Here is an 18,298-nt window from a genome sequence, read left to right as displayed (position 1 = left end):
CCACAGGGTAATTTTTCTTTTGTTTATTTTACTTTTGTTTTGCCATACTAACTCACAAATATTGTATATCAAGCCATATGAAACCCATGGTCTATATCAATGAAACAAATATCTGTTTCAGTAAATTCATGAATTCTTAAAAGATGGAAAAATTTTATATATGCACAAATGCAAAACGAGAACTTCATTTAAAAAGTCTTATTTTATATAACCTTGTTGAATCAAATGAAAGTGTAGAAATTTCTGCCTACATTGGGAGGGTATGACTGTCAATTCATGCTGGATATTTAATATGAGTTTCTATAGAAGGAAGGCTCCTTCCCAGTACCACCAATAAGACAAACTTTGTGTGGAAACTATTATACTGTTGTCTAAAAGGAACAAAGCTAATATGGTGACAGCAATGTCTGGCAATTATTTTGTTGTTTTTCTCCCAGACATGTGCTTCCTTCTTACTTTTACAAGTCCATGAAATCTATCCTGCCAAGAAAATCCAATTCTCGGACAACCGGGGAACATTTTTCCCTTTTCAGCTGGCTATATGCTCAACTGCAAAGAAGAATTGTGAAGGAAAAGTATTGGGGGAAAAAAAGTCCTTTAGCTATCAAGCATGGGAAATGCACAAAGTGGAGAAAGGGTTATCTTTGAGTTATTTTGGGCTCTAAGATTTTTTAAAAACATGCTTCAAAATAAAAAAAATTAAAAATCAATAATCAAAATAAACAACTCAGCCAGATTCAGTTCTTTTTTTCTCCACCTTTTCTTTAAATGGAGCTAGAAAGATCTCAACAAATTTCCATTACTCTGAAGTCACATGATACATCAATGACAAAGATAAAATTCTCTTTGAATAGGAAAGAGCACTGCATTTAGTCAGGAAATTTGAGTTCAAACCCAAATCTACCTCTGAGGCTTTGGGCAAGTTGATTAACCATTCTGGGCCTTAGCATATTAGGAGGAGTTTGGACTAGATGGCTAGGCTCTAAAGTGCTTCTAGTTCTAAATCTATAATCCTATAGGATTTGGAAATCATTTCCTGTTAAAATATTTATAAAGTTGTGTTTCTTCATTCATTATTCAAAATACTCAACTATTTTAGCTTTATCATTGGAATGTTATTCATAAGACCATAATTTTAAAGCTAGAAGGAACCATAGAGGTGATCTTGTCCAACCTTATATTTTTATAGAGGAGGAAACTGAGACCCAGAGAGATTCAATAATGTTTTATAAAGTCACACAGGTAGTGAATAGCAGAGCCATGGTTCAGAGGTTTGCTGAATATAAATCTGCTTCACATTTCATAACACTACACATCCCCAATTTCCTTGGTTTCATTTAAACATTACTTCTTTGTCAAAATATGCCCCAAAGTTATTATAGATGGTGATGTAAAAAGTGAATGAGAGGGGGGGAAAGGCATTAAGCACATAGAGCTCCTAATACAATTACCCCAAAAACAGCAATAAAAGAACCCCTGGAGCAGAAAAACCCACAAAAATATGGGCTGAGATTATTTTCTAGCCATAGACAGATTAAAGGGGGGGGGGCATGCTGGGCTGCAAGGAAAGACCAACCCTGTGGTCTTGTGACAGATACCCCAGGCATACCTCACTGGAGGAACTTAACCCTGAGCCTCAGAATCAGCTGCAGCACCAGCGTCTTCTGGAACTGAGCTTGTGGTCGGGTGAGAGGGCTGAACGGCTGGACAGGGGAGAAAGTGCAGGGGTGTCAGCGGGACCTAGGGAGGAATTTGGCTGTCCCTCCCCATCAGGGAACCAGGAAAAAATCCTGAGCAGTGGGAGGCCCAGGTGGGGTGAGGGGCACAGGCTCATCTTAGCTAAGAACCACACCACAAAAAGATTTGCTCATTGGTTATTTAGTAGGTTGGCTTAAGGTTATCTTCAGACCAGAGAACAGGCTAGGCAAGAGAAAAACCTGCCCTCCCTCAAACCAAAACACCTGGGACCCTCTGAAGCTGGGGACAGTAGTGTAGCCTAGAAAGAGGGCCCCATAGTGGGGAGGTAAAAGTCAAGTAAAAGATTGCAAGATGAGCAAGCAAAGAAAGTTGAGAATTATAGAAAGTTTCTTCAGCAACAAGGAAGATCAAGATATACCCTCAGAAGAGGATAACAACCTCAGGGCCCCTACATCCAAAGCTTCCAAAAAAAATATGAACTTATCTCAGGCCATGGAAGTTCTCAAAAGGAACTTTGAAGAGAAAGTAGGAGAGATAGAGGGAAGATGTGGAGAGAGGGAGGAAAGAATGGAAAGAAAAATGAGAGCAATGCAGGAAAGTCATGAGAAAAAAGTCAACAACTTGAAAAGTCAAATGAAAAAGGAGATAAAAATGCTGTCTGAAGAAAATAATTGCCTAAGAATTAGGATTGAACAAATGGAAGCTAGTGATTTTATGAGAAATCAAGACACAGTAAAGCAAATCCAATTGAATGAAAAAAATAGGGAGCAATGTGAAATATCTCCTTGGAAAAACAGCTGACCTGAAAAATAAATCCAGTAGAGATAATTTGAAAATCACTGGACTACCTGAAAACCAGGACCAAAATAAAAGCCTAGATAGCATCTTCCAAGAAATTGTAAGGGAAATTTGCCCTGATATTCTAGAAGCAGAAGGTAAAATAGAAATTGAAAGAATCCACCGATCACCTCCTGAAAGAGTTCCCAAAAGGAAAATGTCCAGGAATATTATAGCCAAATTCCTGAACTCCAGGTCAAGGAGAAAATATTGCTAGCAGCTAGAAAAAAAAAGAATTCAAATACTGTGGAGCTCCAATAAGGATAAAACAAGATCTAGCAGCATCGCCATTAAAAGACCGGAGGGCATGAAATATGATATTCCAGAGGGCAAAGGAACTGACACTATAGCCAAAAATTACCTACCCAGCAAAACTTTGTATGATCTTTCAGAGGAAAAAATGGGATTTCAATGAAAAAGAGTACTTTTAGACATTTGTGATGAAAAGACCTGAACTGAATAGAAAATTTGACTTTCAAATATAAGACCCTAGAGAAGCATAAAAAGTGGCAGAAAGGTGTAAGGAAAATGAAATCTCCAAAGAATTCTTCTGTACCTGGGAGAAACTTGCCAGATGTAGAGGAAAGAAACTATCAGCTGTAACTGACTAGAGTCCCACCCAGAGCAGTGCAGATGGATCCAAAGTGAGAGATGATGAATAAATCAAAGTCTTTTCGAGGGAACTGTGTACAGGTTTCCTAAACTTCATGTGCAGTTTCTGTAATTCTTTGTAATGGCTTCTGTTCCATTTAGAGGCAGGGTATTTTAGGTTTGGGGAATTTTAAAGAGAAAAAAAATCTGAAATCAGGAAGAAACAGAATTTTTATCATTTTACACATTTTTGGGAAAACTTCTTAGACTTTAACAACATCTCTACTCTAATGCTTCATTCTGACATGAAGATGACCCAAGATTCTTGAAGGCTGTGTGTCAGCATACCATAAGCTTTGGTGGTCCTACCAAGCCTGAAAGACATTTGAGTATGGCCTTGTCTACAAACATATATGCACTCTTCTAGATTATTTAAATTAATAGGGGCGTATTGGGGAGTTCGAGGTTTTTCAGTCACAACAACTTTCAAAGAACATTTGGTGAAGAGCAGAGGGCATTACTGTCTGTATTGGTTGAAGGATTACCACCATGCCAAAATTGGTGGTTCCTTGAACTGTCCTTAGAACATTTCTCGTACTTTTAAAAATATATCTCCAAGGAGTTTAAATTAAGTCTTAGTTTTTGTCTTGAGTAATTTACAGCAATAATCTATTCATTTAATTGTTCTTTAGCAGTGATGCTAAATCCTTACATTTATTTGGTACTTTAAGATTTAAGAAACACATTCACAACAGTGCTGTAACATTGATAGTATGAGTATTTTATTTGAATTTGACTGAAGAAGCAGACTTAGAGGACTACTAAGGATTATTTGTTAAAGGTCACAGAGGTGAACCTACAGAGTCCTGACTCCCTGATCACTACAGTTCTCACTGTACCACTGTGCCTCTGGAGTGGTAAAATGGAAAGAAGTGAGGAAAGTGAATAATGAAACTTAAGTTCAAGTTCTGGCTCCACCACATTTAGTTATATGATCTAGGATGCAAAAACAAAATCTCATCTTTCTGGGTACCAGTTTCCTCTTTAGGAAAGTGAGGAGATTGGACTGAATGAGTGCCATTCTTTTCAGATATAAAATTATGTGATTTGAATGGTTCAAAAGAAAATAACTTTCGAGTTACCATCTTATACCTATCAAACTAGCAAAAAATAATTAAAAGCAATAAAACTAAATTGTTGGAATTGTTCTTGTAGAACCTTTTTGAAAGCATTCTATTAATATGCAATAGAAATTACAAAAATAATTGTATTCTTTGACCCAATTATTCTGTTGTTGGGTGTTGTGCCTTGGAAGTATTAATAGAAAAATAACACCAAAAAATGTTTTCATAGTATTATTTTAAATAATTTCAAAAAAACCTGAAGAAACAAATATCCAACAGCCAGTGAATAGTTAAATCAATTGTGGTATATGAATGCAGCAACAGTATCATTTGGTTAAGTCTCACAAGGATGAGGGGTACAAAGAAACCTAGAAAGATTGTTTAATGCAAAATACAAAAAGCCAAAGTAAAAATGAATGGGAGAAAAATTCTGATTTTTGGGGCTTTAGTGGGAATAATGCAAAGTTCTATTTTCTGCATTGAAGTTAATTTAACTGTAAATAGTTACTAAGGACATTTAATTAGTTGTATTGTCTAATATTGTTTTAAACAAATTAATTAAAAACCCTTTAAATCTAAAAAAAAAAAAAAGTGAATTAGAGGTATGAGAACCAAAAGAAAAAAAGTCATCCAAGGGGAATACCTCAGGATTACACGCAACTTTTTTGTGGGGCAAATTGCCTTAATTCTTCAAATGTGAATCTATTTTCTGGTACAAAAATAAGTACTGTTCAGTTTTTTTCATATATATATATATGTATATATATATACACATATAGATATATATATACACATATACATATACATATATATATATATATTTGTTTGTTTCATGGTACTAGAAGCTACTCTTCTCCCTCCTAAACCCCCACATTCCTTTAAAAAGTCTTTCATGACTTGCAAATATTTTAATTTGCATTCTGGTAAGGAAAGCCATGGTCAGCGTGGGACTCTGTAGCCTCTGCTGAGCTTTCATGGTGTCAAGGCCCTAAAATAATGTGAACAGCAGGAGTACTAAATCTTTCATTATTTCCCATTTCCCCTTGAGCATACTGACTTTGCAATAAAGAAACTGTCATTTACACTCTTTTTTATTGCAAGGCAGGTAATGACTGCGAGGAGAAAAATAAGGAACCATGTCAAGCCAACCTGACTGCCAGTATAATAAATGAGTAATCATCCTGTATTTGCATCTCTCACTTTCTCTTGTTTTCATATGTAGGTACTTCATAGATTGGAAGAGTGATGGGGACAGCTACTTTACAATAGATGGAACTGAAGGAACCATTGCTACTAATGAATTACTGGATAGAGAAAGCACTCCACAGTACAATTTCTCTATAATTGCAAGTAAAATTAGTAAGTATAACATGAATGGAACCAATATTATTTAACAAGTGGTTATTTGAATTCAGCACCCATAAACTGGCACATTATAAGCTGTTTTATGTTTTCTTAAGTGATGTTTGAGTATTTCCGTGGGCAAGTATACCCTTTTTCTGTACAGCATGAATTCAGAATTACAGTGATAGCTATCCAGGACCATGTTTCTATCATAGAACATATAATCTAGGTAGCACCACATAAAGTGACCTTTCACTATCAGAATGTCTTGAAGATGCAAGGGATCTCAGGATGCCTGAGTCCATCATAGTGTTCTGTGTCCAATCCAGGGCACCTTCAGAAAGTTTGAAGTGGGTTTTCCATATCTTGCCTGGGCCAACTTCCCATCTGAGAGATCACTTAGAAGGTTGACACTAATTTTCAATCTCCCTTTCAATGCTCATGGCTCAATTTTTTGTAAAAATATTTTGAAGAAATGCAAATGAACCTAACTAGAATCAACCCTTCCAAAAAGTACTCTGAGATTTTTAGGTACCTAAGTCTTTCCTTCTTTCCTAGTGGCCATAGATTCTGGGAGTCAGCTTAACCCATAATCAGAATGCTACATGATTATGATAGGCTAGATTGAATGTTATTGACATGGGACTATCCCTATTAGAATCCCATAACCAAAGTTAGTATAAGGGGTCCCTTGAAATACAAAAATTATCATAGTGATCTTTTAGTCACTATGATTACCACACTGAGAGTTGAGTATCCTATGGAAAAACTATGGCTGACTCTGATTATGGATACTGGATACTTGATTCTATGCTGTGATTGAGGTATTCCCTGACAAAGATTTCCTGATATATTTAATTAGATTCTCTCTTTGGTTAATTATGTGATGAAATGATGCAAGATTACTGCATTAGGTCTGATTTCATCTTTTGTGTAAATGACAGAAGCAGCTAGGCTGCTTTCTTTAAACAGTAAACTTTATTGCATTCATTCATGTAGGATAACCAGGAAAGGGGGTAGATAAAAAAAAAAAAAGATGTACTTACACCTTTCCCCATAACCATAACTGGTAAGGAAACAGTGGTGAAATGCCCAAAGGAGCCTTGATCAATTTCAGCCAAGTGATGACTAGTGGGCCTTCATTGTTTTCCCCCAATTTGTCACATCTCTATTGTTTTAATTAAAGCACAAAAGTTAACATGACATATACATTTATATATAGAGGGAAGAAATGTGTGTCTTTTTCTACACACACACACACACACACACACACACACACACATACATATTCAGAAAGAGCAAGCAGGGAGTTCTTAAAATCTCATTTACTGCCACTATTGCTAGGTAACATATAATGAATCTGGAAAAGCCTGTTATCATGAATGAATAGGGTTTAAAAGTAAACTTTATTTATGGCTGTAAATTTCATTAATGAAACCAGCCAGTAGAGCAGGGAGCTAACATAGTAATGAATAATCCTGAGATGAAGTAGTCTGTCCTCAGCAGACAAAGAAAGAACAACAACATAATCAGGTTTAAGTAGAGCACATGGCAGTTTTAACTAACATATATTATGGTCCTGACCCCTTTATAAAAACTCTCGAGAGGAATAAAATTCTGGGATTGACTATACTACTTAACATTAATTTTTAAAAGCAGTCATTAATCAGTGTTGCTGCCATTAGATAGATATCAAAATAATTTAATCAGACTGATAGTAGTTCAACTACTATCTTTCTACTTGTGTACTGCTTTTGTTTTTGTGGCATTAACCTTGAGAATTTACAAGATACTTGTGAGTGGGATGGGAAGTACACCCACTGACCCCTCTAATCGAGACTTGAGGAGAAAGGAGGCCAAAGCACTGATTTTATTTCTTTCGAAAGAAAGGTGTACCACACTCACTGGGACAACTGGGAGGTGTGACACACCAAGATTAGGAAACCAAGCACTTTTTATACTCTTTACAGATATCTAATTTGAGCAAAATGCGGTAATTGGGTTAATACTATATGTTCAGCAATAAGTCTCTCTCCTCGGATATTCAGCGATAAGTCTCCTGAATCAGAGTGCCCCAACCTCAGGGGTTCAGCCATAGGTTATTTTGCAAAATTTCCTGTTTCAGCAACAATTTATCATATCTACATAATGTCTCGGTGCAGACCCTATGAAGCAATTTTTAAGTTGATATGCCTATCTTTAGAAAGGGGGATAGTAGCTTCCTGTTATTGCTTCTCTCTAGAGAAAAAACAGAGAGAGAGAGAGAGAAATAGGGGGCTTTAAGGGGCTTTAAGACTTTGACATCAAATCACTAGGCCAAAGGGGGGCCACTTTCCATCTCAGTGGAGGGTCATATCCCTATTCCCTCTCACTTGGGACAGGAAAAGAAAAAGCATTATTCACTTTTTCTGTATTATTTAGTAAATGAAGCAATTTTAACTTTTTTCATGCAATCAGAAGAGAGATTCTTATTTTTAAAATTAAAAAAATAAACTTTTACCTTAGCCTCATTTTTTTAGTGTTGTTATATAAGTGTAACAATTTATTTTGGGGATGTGTTTAAAAGCAAAAAAAAAAAAATGTCAACTGTTCATTTTGCTTGTGCTTTCCACGTAAGTAATCTTGGATTAATCATTTTCATTTTAAACATCAGAAAAAGGAATGGACTGCCTTTCTTGACATCTGGTTCATCCTATGTATTTAAATTTTTAAAAAGCCTTAGTATGAATGGAATGCAAGGATCAATGGAGAGAACTGAGGCAGGGAGAAGAAAAGATTTGGAGTTGGGATGGGAATAATTGATATCTGTCCTCAAATATGTGAAAGCCCCTTGTGTAGAGGAGCAATTGGATTCATTTTACTTGGCAGAAGAGGGAAGATGAGTCTATTGAAGAGTGACAGAGATTGATGTTTCTGTTATATGTAAACACAAACTTAAATACTGGAACTGTCTAAAAGGGAGTCCCCTATTGCTGAAGTATTTAATGGAGGTTGGATGACTTTTGCTAATAGTTCTAAAATCACTACAAATGAGCATGGTGGATTACATTGCCTCACTGTGAAAGCTTATGAGTCCATGGACCAATTTGTCTATACTCTTTGAGATGTCAAATTTCTTACTGAGGAATCAATATCGATCATCCCAGAATGAATAATGGAAAAATCAGGAACACCATTCTTTCAAATGAAGTAATGGCATTTGACAGACTGCACAGAGACTTAGGGTATAAAATTATGAAGTTTTAAGTATAATTTGGATTTTTAAAAAAGTCAATGAGATAATCATCATGTGTGAGGATGGTGTTTTCCCCTTCACTTGAGCAAGTCGAACTTGGAAAACTACGTCCATTCATATTTTAGAAAAAAAAAAATTATTGCTCTTGTGTGTTAGATTATCAGACTTCTAAGAACTCCTGAGCATTCATGACTAATTATCATACCTTATTGGCCGTACATGTTAATTTTAAAGAATCGGATGCTTTTCTTCAAGATGGGCCTAGATAGATTTGGATGCAGAGGCCTGCATGCAAATACAAGTTCTACTCAACTTATGACTTTTTTGAGTCTGGGCAAGTTACTTAACCTCTAGATCTCAGTTGTATCACCTGTAAGGTGAGACATTTATTCTAGAAAACTTTTGGTTCTTGCCAATACAATACTCTGGTGCTATGAACCTAAACATTCAGGTTCCAAATCAATTTTAGGTTTAGAAGTCATTACTTCAGAAAAGCAAATGTTTTCTTTAATTTTCTTCTTTAATTTTTTTTATTTTTTATTTTTTTGCTGGGCAATGGGGGTTAAGTGACTTGCCCAGGGTCACTCAGCTAGTAAGTGTCAAGTGTCTGAGGCCGGATTTGAACTCAGGTACTCCTGAATTCAGGGCCGGTGCTTTATCCACTGCACCACCTAGCCGCCCCTTTAATTTTCAATGGTAGAAAAAAAAAGATTAGTATTTTTAAAAGAATCTGATAAATTTGATTAATATAGAAACTATTTCTATCCTACAAATTGAATTGGAGTTTATATTTGACTAACCACATATTCCATAGATAATGAACAGTTTTCTTTTGAAATACTTGAATATTTTAGAGGAAAATATTGCTTAGATTAACTTAGCAGAGTAATGGCTTCTATTCATTTCACTTTTCATGTTGAATTCCTCAAAGTTCTCTTATAAATAACTTTGAAACTTCAAAACTATAGTCACAAAAATCTATTCATTCTAACATAATAATTACTTTTTTGGGGGGGAGGAGGGTGAGGCAACTGGGGTTAAGTGACTTGCCCAGGGTCACCCAGCTAGTAAGTCTTAAGTGTCTGAGGCCAGATTTGAACTCAGGTCCTCCTGAATCCAAGGCTGGTGCTCTATCCACTGTGCCACCTAGCTGCCCCACAATAATTACTTTTAAAGCACCACTTTATACAATGAACTATGATAGTTATTGTGAGGAGATACAACAATGATTTAATTTTTTTTAAATAAAAAAATCTATTCTCTTTCTTTACTACCTTCTGTCAATTGAAAAGAAAGAGAAACAAAGTTCATATACTATCATCATTTCTTTTGCCATGCCCCAGTTGATAGGCATTCGCTTAGTTTTAGTTTTTTGCTGCCATGAAACAGGTGATTTAATGTATATGTATATATATATATTTATAAATATATATTTGTGTGTATACTCACATATATGTAAAATATTTAGAATTAAATTATCAAATGATCATAATTATAAATTATGCATAAATTATTGTATAATATATAAATAAATTATATTGCATAAATATATAAATAAATTGTATTATATAAATACATATATTGTATAATTTTTAAAATATATTCATATCATGTCAATATTAATATTATGATGATTGATACATATAAATTATATGAAACAAGTATAATTATATATAATATATAGCATTCTTATATATAATTAATATATAATATATTATATAATACATAATTTTCCTCTTTCTTTGAAGAAATATACAAATAGATAAAAGACAAAAGTATCAAATGAGCAAGGATAATTCAGACATTATAAAACAATTAGTTTTGAAATATATAGCTAAATTAATTACACAGCATATGATTGCTAATATTTCAATAGTCCAAACAATGTTGGGTTTCATTCCTTGAAGCTTAAGCATATATCAAACTTAGACAGCATGTAGCAGTGAATACAATACACACTTTGACATTAGGAAGATGTTGATTATAATCCTGATGCTCACAATTCCTGGCTGTTTAGCTACTGGTATTTCTCAACTTATATGAGACTCATTTTCTTCTCCCATAAAATGGTGATTGTAGCATATACTTCTCCGGTTTATTGTGAGTATTATATGAAACATAATTTAGGTCACCATATATCAGAACTATGATGAAAGAAACTAAATTAATATACCACCCAAAAAGAGGGGATGCACATAAATGGGTGATGAAAGTGATAAGGGAGTGGGACTGGACTTGTAATTGCTTGATATAGGAAACTTTCAGATGGAGAAGCACCCTTTATTAATGTAAATTGGTAACTTCTTGGTAATTTCTAGTCTTAGAGAGTTTCCTAGAACACTGAGAGTTTGCAACTTGCCCAGAGCCACACAGCCAGGATATGTCAGAGATGGCATCTGAACTCAGTTCTCCTCCCTCCAAGGACATCTCTCTATCCACTTTGCAACATAGCTTTTGTGATGAGTCAACTATACTAACATTTAATGAATGCTATCAGATTTGATATTCATGGACTTTGTTGAGTAATGGATCATTTTTAATACTTCCTGTAAGTGGGACCACTATGCTTGCTGACATGTGTTCGTTTATTTTTAATAGCTAAATTATAGATTGATATCATTTCCCCACATCATTACTTATATTTAGAGATAATGTATAAAGAAAAATAAGTGGAAAATTATAATTATAACCCAGAAAAGAACTTTCATTGGAAAAATCCAGATAATTAGATGATATATTATTGCATGGATTCTTTTCCTCATTTTATCTTGAATCTCTATTAATAACCAAGGTCATTTACTAGCTAGCATCTCTTAATCTTAACTGTTACATTTACATTTTTGTTCTGAGTAAATTTATAGATTGCTCTGTATTGTTTTTATTTTTTTTAAGTGAGGCAAGTGGGGTTAAGTGACTTTCCCAGGGTCACACAGCTAGTATGTGTGTGCTAAGTGTCTGAGGCCATATTTGAACTCAGGTACTCCTGACTCCAGGGCCAGTGCTCTATCCACTGCACCACCTAGCTGCCCCCAATTGCTCTGTATTGTTAAAAAAAAATAAACAGAGAAACTTTATACTTTAAATAGTAAATTCTAATGGACAAGGCAATTTGATTTCCCAAAGTAACCATATGAATAAGAGTCAATAAGTATTGATAATATTTTTAATGTCATCGAAACTTTGAAATATCCTACTGATAAGCCATGAAATATTAGGAATTCTTTCCTCTAGCCTGATTATATTTCAATCTTATGTATAGAATACCCACTTATTAGTTTATTATTTGAGTGTTCTATTTAATAGAAGGCTGGACTATTCATTCATTATCTAAGTTAATATATAGCCCAGTAATAGGACCAAACCTTGACAAATATTTGAACTTCCCCCCAGAGTTCATATAATAAAATATATTTGAATAATGTACATAAATGGCTTTCCAAGCCTTAAAATTTTATGTAGATGTTTTATTGTTATATAATCAAGAATTTTGTTATGTTTTATTATTCTGAAAATATAAAATCAATATACAAACATTAGATAAACCATTTCTTAGACACTTTGGTGATTTTGTGATTTGATTATTGTGTATTGTCTGGTCAGTGGTATGGCTATCAGCCCTTTTGTGCTTCCTAATGCTGCAAGATTCTCAGACATGAATTTCTGTAAATCTTCCATAGAGGATAATCACACTGTGTTGGATGCCTTCTTCTGCTTCATTTGATATCTCCAACATATCAGTGTAAAACTAAAGTTTTCCACATTTTCTGTCTCATTTTTAATACATGACTACTCATCTCATCTGGTCACACGTTTCTTCATAATTTATTTTATAGAATCAAAGAATCAGGGAGCCTTAGACTTGAGAGATGCTATAGAAGTCATTTAATCCAACTATAATCTGAACAAGAAATCTTTCAACACTATGCCTAATATGTGGTCAACAAACCTTTACATAAAGACTTCTAGTGAGGATTGAATATAATCTTCCTACTCACCACTTTAGTGCTTGAGTCCCTCCATGTATTTGTATTTACAAAAAGTAGCCACTGATAATAATGATACATTGAGGTCTTAATAAATTTGATCAGAAAGCTAACATTTATTAAGCACCTACTATGTGGCAACCAGTGTGCTAAGCACTGAGGATAAAAGACAAATGCCAGAATAATTTCTATTCTACTATTTACTTACCATTCAGTAATAATATTACAGATCCTTATATATTAAACAAGTGTATGAATAATAAAATATTTTATAATTACATATAAACCTAGGGCATACTTTTTACCAATGCATGAAGTATCTATGGGGCAGAGTGGGTGCACAAATATACAACTATGGCAGAAAAATACATGAATGAAGAAGATATTGAGTACCCAAATCCATGGGGTTATGTCATTTTAAGTATGAAAAGGAAGAGGATTTGTCTAGCTTGAGAGTAATAAGGAACAACAAAGACGCAACTGCATATGATTCAAATTTTCCCAAATAGATTAATGGCTTCATGGTATGCAGACATTCTTTCAAACTGCAGTTCAGTAAAAACTAAACCACATATTTTAAAATTCTAATAATAATGTTCCAAAAGCATAATTTTCCTCAGCTTCAAATGGTATTGAATAAAGTGTTACCTCTTATTTGGAAAAGCTGTTTCCTTTAGGCTACTGAACTAGAAAACCAAGGCCAGATTAGCCAGCTGTTTATTCACCAAGATGTTGTGTTGTCTACTTAGAACAGAGTTCATAGGGAATAGCTTAGGTTGACCTTTAGCCAAAGTAAACCAGTCAAGTCAGTCATTTACTCACCAGGATTCTGTGTTTTCCAGTTAACTCTCAGCATTAGCAAAGCATTCCCCAAACTTACCTCTACCCTTTTTACTTTTCCTTCTCAAGCTAGTTTGGGTAGAAAAGATTAACAGCTACATATGAGAACCTTCCTGTCTCAAATTCTAGATAATGCTTAAGGCCAATAGCTGGAAAAGAAGTTTGTTTTATTGGGTCAATCTGGAACTGGTCCCCAAAGGCTTCCTGACTCCTGTTGCTGTTCTCTTCTAAAAGCTCCTAATGAGGGGGCAGCTAGGTAGTGCAGTGGATAAAACACTAGCCCTGGATTCAGAAGGACCTGAGTTCAAATGTGACCTCGGACACTTTACACTGGGCAACTCACATAACACTCATTGTCCTGCTACCCCCCGACAAAAGCACTAACAAAGATGATTCTCAGAACTCTTCTGAGTGTACCTCTCTTACCATTCTTTAGTTTCTTCACTCAAATTCTCATTTTCCTATCTTTAATCTTCTCTAAATTTAATCAACTTAAATTACATTTTCCTTGTACTCAAAAATTCATTTTTCACTTAAAACGTAGCAATTCAACCTTTTTTCCTATTATTAAGGCTAAAATTCTAGCTATACGTTCTAAAATATCTAATGAGTGGTCACCAATAAATTATAAGCTTTAGCAAGAGTTAGGCTTTTAAGCGTTTATTAAGGAGAATAAGAATTTGGTAAAGAGAGAGAAAGACCTACATTCATCTATCTATTAAAGGGAGATCGCATTTCTAGCTCCCTTCTCTACCAGAGTCCTCAGAAGAGAGAGAGAGTCAGAGCGCCAGGCTCCCTCTTCTTCCTCCCACAAGCAAACATCACTTCCTGACGCCAAAGAAAAGATGCATCGTCTTGCCCTCAGAGACCTTCATGTCATGGCGGAGCTTTTCTACAGTAAGTCTCCAGCAGGTGGTGTCATTTCAATAGTTACACTATAAAATCAACAGTTCCTTTAACAAAAAAGCTCCTCAGTCTCCAACTAATTATATGATTTTTTTTTCATTGAAAAATACCTATTTTTGTTTAATGTGATTTTACATGTATAAGCTATATCAGATTGCTTGCTGTCCTGGGGAGAGGGGGACAGAGAGGAGGTAGGAAAAAAATTTAAACTAGAAATTTTACAAAAACAAATGTTGAAAACTATCTCTACATGTAACTGGAAGATAATAAAATACTTTTATGAAAAATATATATATTATTTTTAAAGCAACCATATGCAAATGAGCTGAGATACCATATTGCCCTAGAGCTCCATTTTTAGATTTCTATGTCATTTTGTGTCATTGAAATAATTTTTCTTCATAATCATATTTTTCTAGTTTTTAATAAAAGTTATCCATGGCTCCTTTAAAACATCAAACTGTTCATATATAAAAAGATACCATCCTCTAATTTTAAAAAGGTGATTTTAACTTTAATAATTGAACTACAATTCATTTTCTATTCTAAATTGCTTATATCCCATCTATTTTTATATACACATTTCAGAACTTTCTATTAAATTTCTTCTTGTAATCCTTTATTGGATCAAAAGGTCAACATATGACAACAGCAAAAGTTTTTTTTTTCTTTTCCTTTCTCAATACTGAAACATTCCAAATGAAAATATCATTAAAGTAACAGTACCTTTTAACTGTTTATCTAATTCATTGATAAAAAATTTTAAGTAGCATTACACTAAAGACTAATTAATCATTGTGGTACTCAACTACAGCTATCCTTCCAAGTTGACATTTAGCCATTAATAATTGCTCCTTAGGACTTGAACCAGTTCTTTTGAATGATTACTAGCTTCTTAACCCATATACATACAATGTTCAATTCCACATCTCTCCATTTAGCCATGAATATATTTTGAGATGTTTTGTCAAAAGTTTCATAAACATCTAGGAAAATATTATGTATATTATTCTCCTCCTCCCCTCTTCCATCCCATCTAACATGCTAGTGACCATGTCAAAAATGAAATGAGGGTAATCTGGCATGATTTGTTCTCTCTAAAACCATGCTGGCACTTTGTGGTCACTACTTCCTTTTGCAGATGTTCACAAGACTCCCTAACAATCTCACATTTAGGTTATTTACTGGAACCTGATTTTAACACTCTCAGCTTCCATTCCATATTTCTTTTCTTTGTCTTTTTGTACAGATGCAATTTTGATTCTTTTTTCAGATCATGTACTGAATGAATTAATAGAGAATCAACAGGAACTTAATGATGATAAATGTTGCACTGTTTTCTAAACTTAATCTAATTTTATTTCTTGCTTAACTCTGAATCTAATTAATTATCTGTCTGTGGTGTCTATCAAGGATATTGTCATTTCCTTCCCTTTACCTCCCCATTTCTCCATCATTTCTTTCTTTGTTAATGTGTCCAACTCTTTGAGACCCTGTGAATTAGTGTCCATGGGGTTTTCTTGGCAAAAATAATGGAGTGATTTGCCATTTCCTTCTCTAGTGAATTAAGGCAAACAGAGGTTAAATGAATTGTCCAGAGTCATACCTATAGTAAGTATCTAAGACTGTGTTTGAACTCAGGTCTGACTCCAGGTTCAGTGTTCTATCCACTGAGATAGGTAGCAGCCTTCTATTTTATGAGTTACTTGATATTAAAACCCCAGCAGGTAATTGAGTACAAGCATCCCATCAAAGAATGATTTATTATTTTAACATATTTATGAGTGACAGTTTGTTGAGATAGAATCTTTCACCTTAATTTTTTTTCCACTTGTTCACATGGTTTTTCAATGCAATAGACAGTAGTTGTAGAGAAATGTAGCTTCTGAAACTATCAGTCACTTGTTTACCTGTAAAGAAATGGTTCACTAAAGAATACCATCATCTAAAGACTTTTTTTTTCTCTTACGTTTTATCCTATATGCTTTGGGAATTTATTTTGATTTTGGGACCCTGCCTTTGGGCTGAGATTAAAAAGCCTTAGGCTCTCAGGGTTTTTTTCTGTGTGAGGGGCTGGTGCCCCTCCCCCTCCACTTCAGCGGAGCCAAAAAAGCTCCGTGGGCTCTTCAGGACACCAGGTCAGACAGCTGGAGGAAAAAAAAAAAGAAGAAGCCCCAGCTCCCTACGCCCTGAGGGGAGCTGCCCTGGAGATCCCAGGCTTGTCCTGCCAGTCCCTAGCATAGCCTATGCAGAGGTCCTAGGCATGCAGCAGGGGGCACGGGCCCCTCGAGACCTGCTGGGCACAGCCCTAGTGCGGCCGTCGGATTAGCTTGGCATGTTCGGGGGCGCAGAGAGCCCAAGGTTTGAGGGGAGAGAAGGAACATATATACAGGGGAGCGAGACAGTTAAGAGATGGGGCACCAGAGGAGGACGCAAGGAGGCTGGAAGAGAATGAGAGGAGACTAGAGATGCTGAGAGGTCGGTGAGAAAGGGATGCTAGAGATGCTGCGGGGGGAGACAGAGAAAAAGCTAAGAGCAAGGAAGGAGAACAAAACAGTAAGAGGCTTTTCAGGGGGTTCTATAAAGTGAAAGTTGGAGTGAAGGAGAAAAAGGTTGAAAGTTGGAGAGAACCATTCCAAACAGCATACCCTAAGGCAAGAGGAGGCAATGGTCCTTATTATATTAAAAGCAGACAGGTTGTATAATTTGCATTTCTTAATCCTTATCTCTTACATTTATTTTTATAAATAAATTCTGCTTTGATTATTTAATTAAGAAGCTTCTTAATCTTTTGCTAACCAATTGTGGGGGTAGAGCAGTGGGGGAAATTTTATAAATGGCCAATGTTAACAGCAGTCAAACATCCACAGATTAGTCCTCCAGATAGATGAGTCATCCACAGATTAGTCCCCCCAAATTAGGACTAAATTAGTTTAAAATATTTTTACATTTGAGTGGTGACCACAAAGGGACTTATGGCCCAATTATAATTTTTCTAAAGATATAATTTTTCATATAATTATAATTTGTCATAGAAGTACAGTTATAATTTTTTTCAGATTAGAGTATAGTTAATAATTTTTTATAATGCTTTCAATATGTACATTTTTACACTTAATGGAGCTGGAAGTAGACATATAAGAGCAGTTAATGGTATTTTCCTGAGATTTTTTTGGTTAAAATATTATTTATGATATTTTTCATTCTTTTGGAATTATTTGTTATTCTGGACATATTGAAAATAATATTTCAGTACTTTTAAAAGTATTTGGTGTCCAGCACAAATTTCTTTTTTATGTTTCTGGTCATGTCTAATGACTTGAACTAGATAAATTCTCTTAAATTCCAACCTTATTTCTATGCATGGTGTATGTTATACCAACACGGTAGATGGAATATAAGTATTCTCGTGGGTGAGAATAAAAGAAAGGCCAAGAATTCAGTTCAAATTTGTCTCTTTTCCTTTTTTCTAGTTTCAATTTTAAATACTCTTTGGATGGTCTGTCTGACCACAGTATCAGATCAAGTTTTCTATATACTAATTTTCTCCATAAATGATTTTTCTATTTTTTGATGATGTGATACTATATATAATATTACACAATACTTAGTAAATACTTTTGTACTCAAAAATATTAATTCTCTTGTCTGCCATGTCTCTTGCTAAGAAAATTAGATGTCTTCAGGTTCAGAACATGTTGGATGAGTCAGGTTTGGAATCAGTTATCTGTGAATAGTCA

General features: G+C 34.7%; 1 protein-coding gene across 3 annotated transcripts in view; it reads left to right on the top strand.

Moving 5' to 3' along the window:
* CDH12 (cadherin 12) overlaps nt 1-18,298 on the top strand; it is a 1,430,569-nt gene that overhangs the window by 1,382,701 nt on the left and 29,570 nt on the right. For all 3 annotated transcript variants that reach the window (XM_043974996.1, XM_043974997.1, XM_043974998.1), the window contains one exon: nt 5,473-5,609. In XM_043974996.1, coding sequence (XP_043830931.1) covers nt 5,473-5,609 — 137 coding nt within the window. The remainder of the gene's footprint in view (nt 1-5,472; nt 5,610-18,298) is intronic.

This window comes from Dromiciops gliroides, chromosome 1, assembly GCF_019393635.1.
Source record: "Dromiciops gliroides isolate mDroGli1 chromosome 1, mDroGli1.pri, whole genome shotgun sequence".
NCBI classification, from domain to species: Eukaryota; Metazoa; Chordata; class Mammalia; order Microbiotheria; family Microbiotheriidae; genus Dromiciops; species Dromiciops gliroides.
The sequence above is the reverse complement of the archived record's forward strand: the minus strand, read 5'-3'. Positions and strand labels throughout refer to the sequence as shown.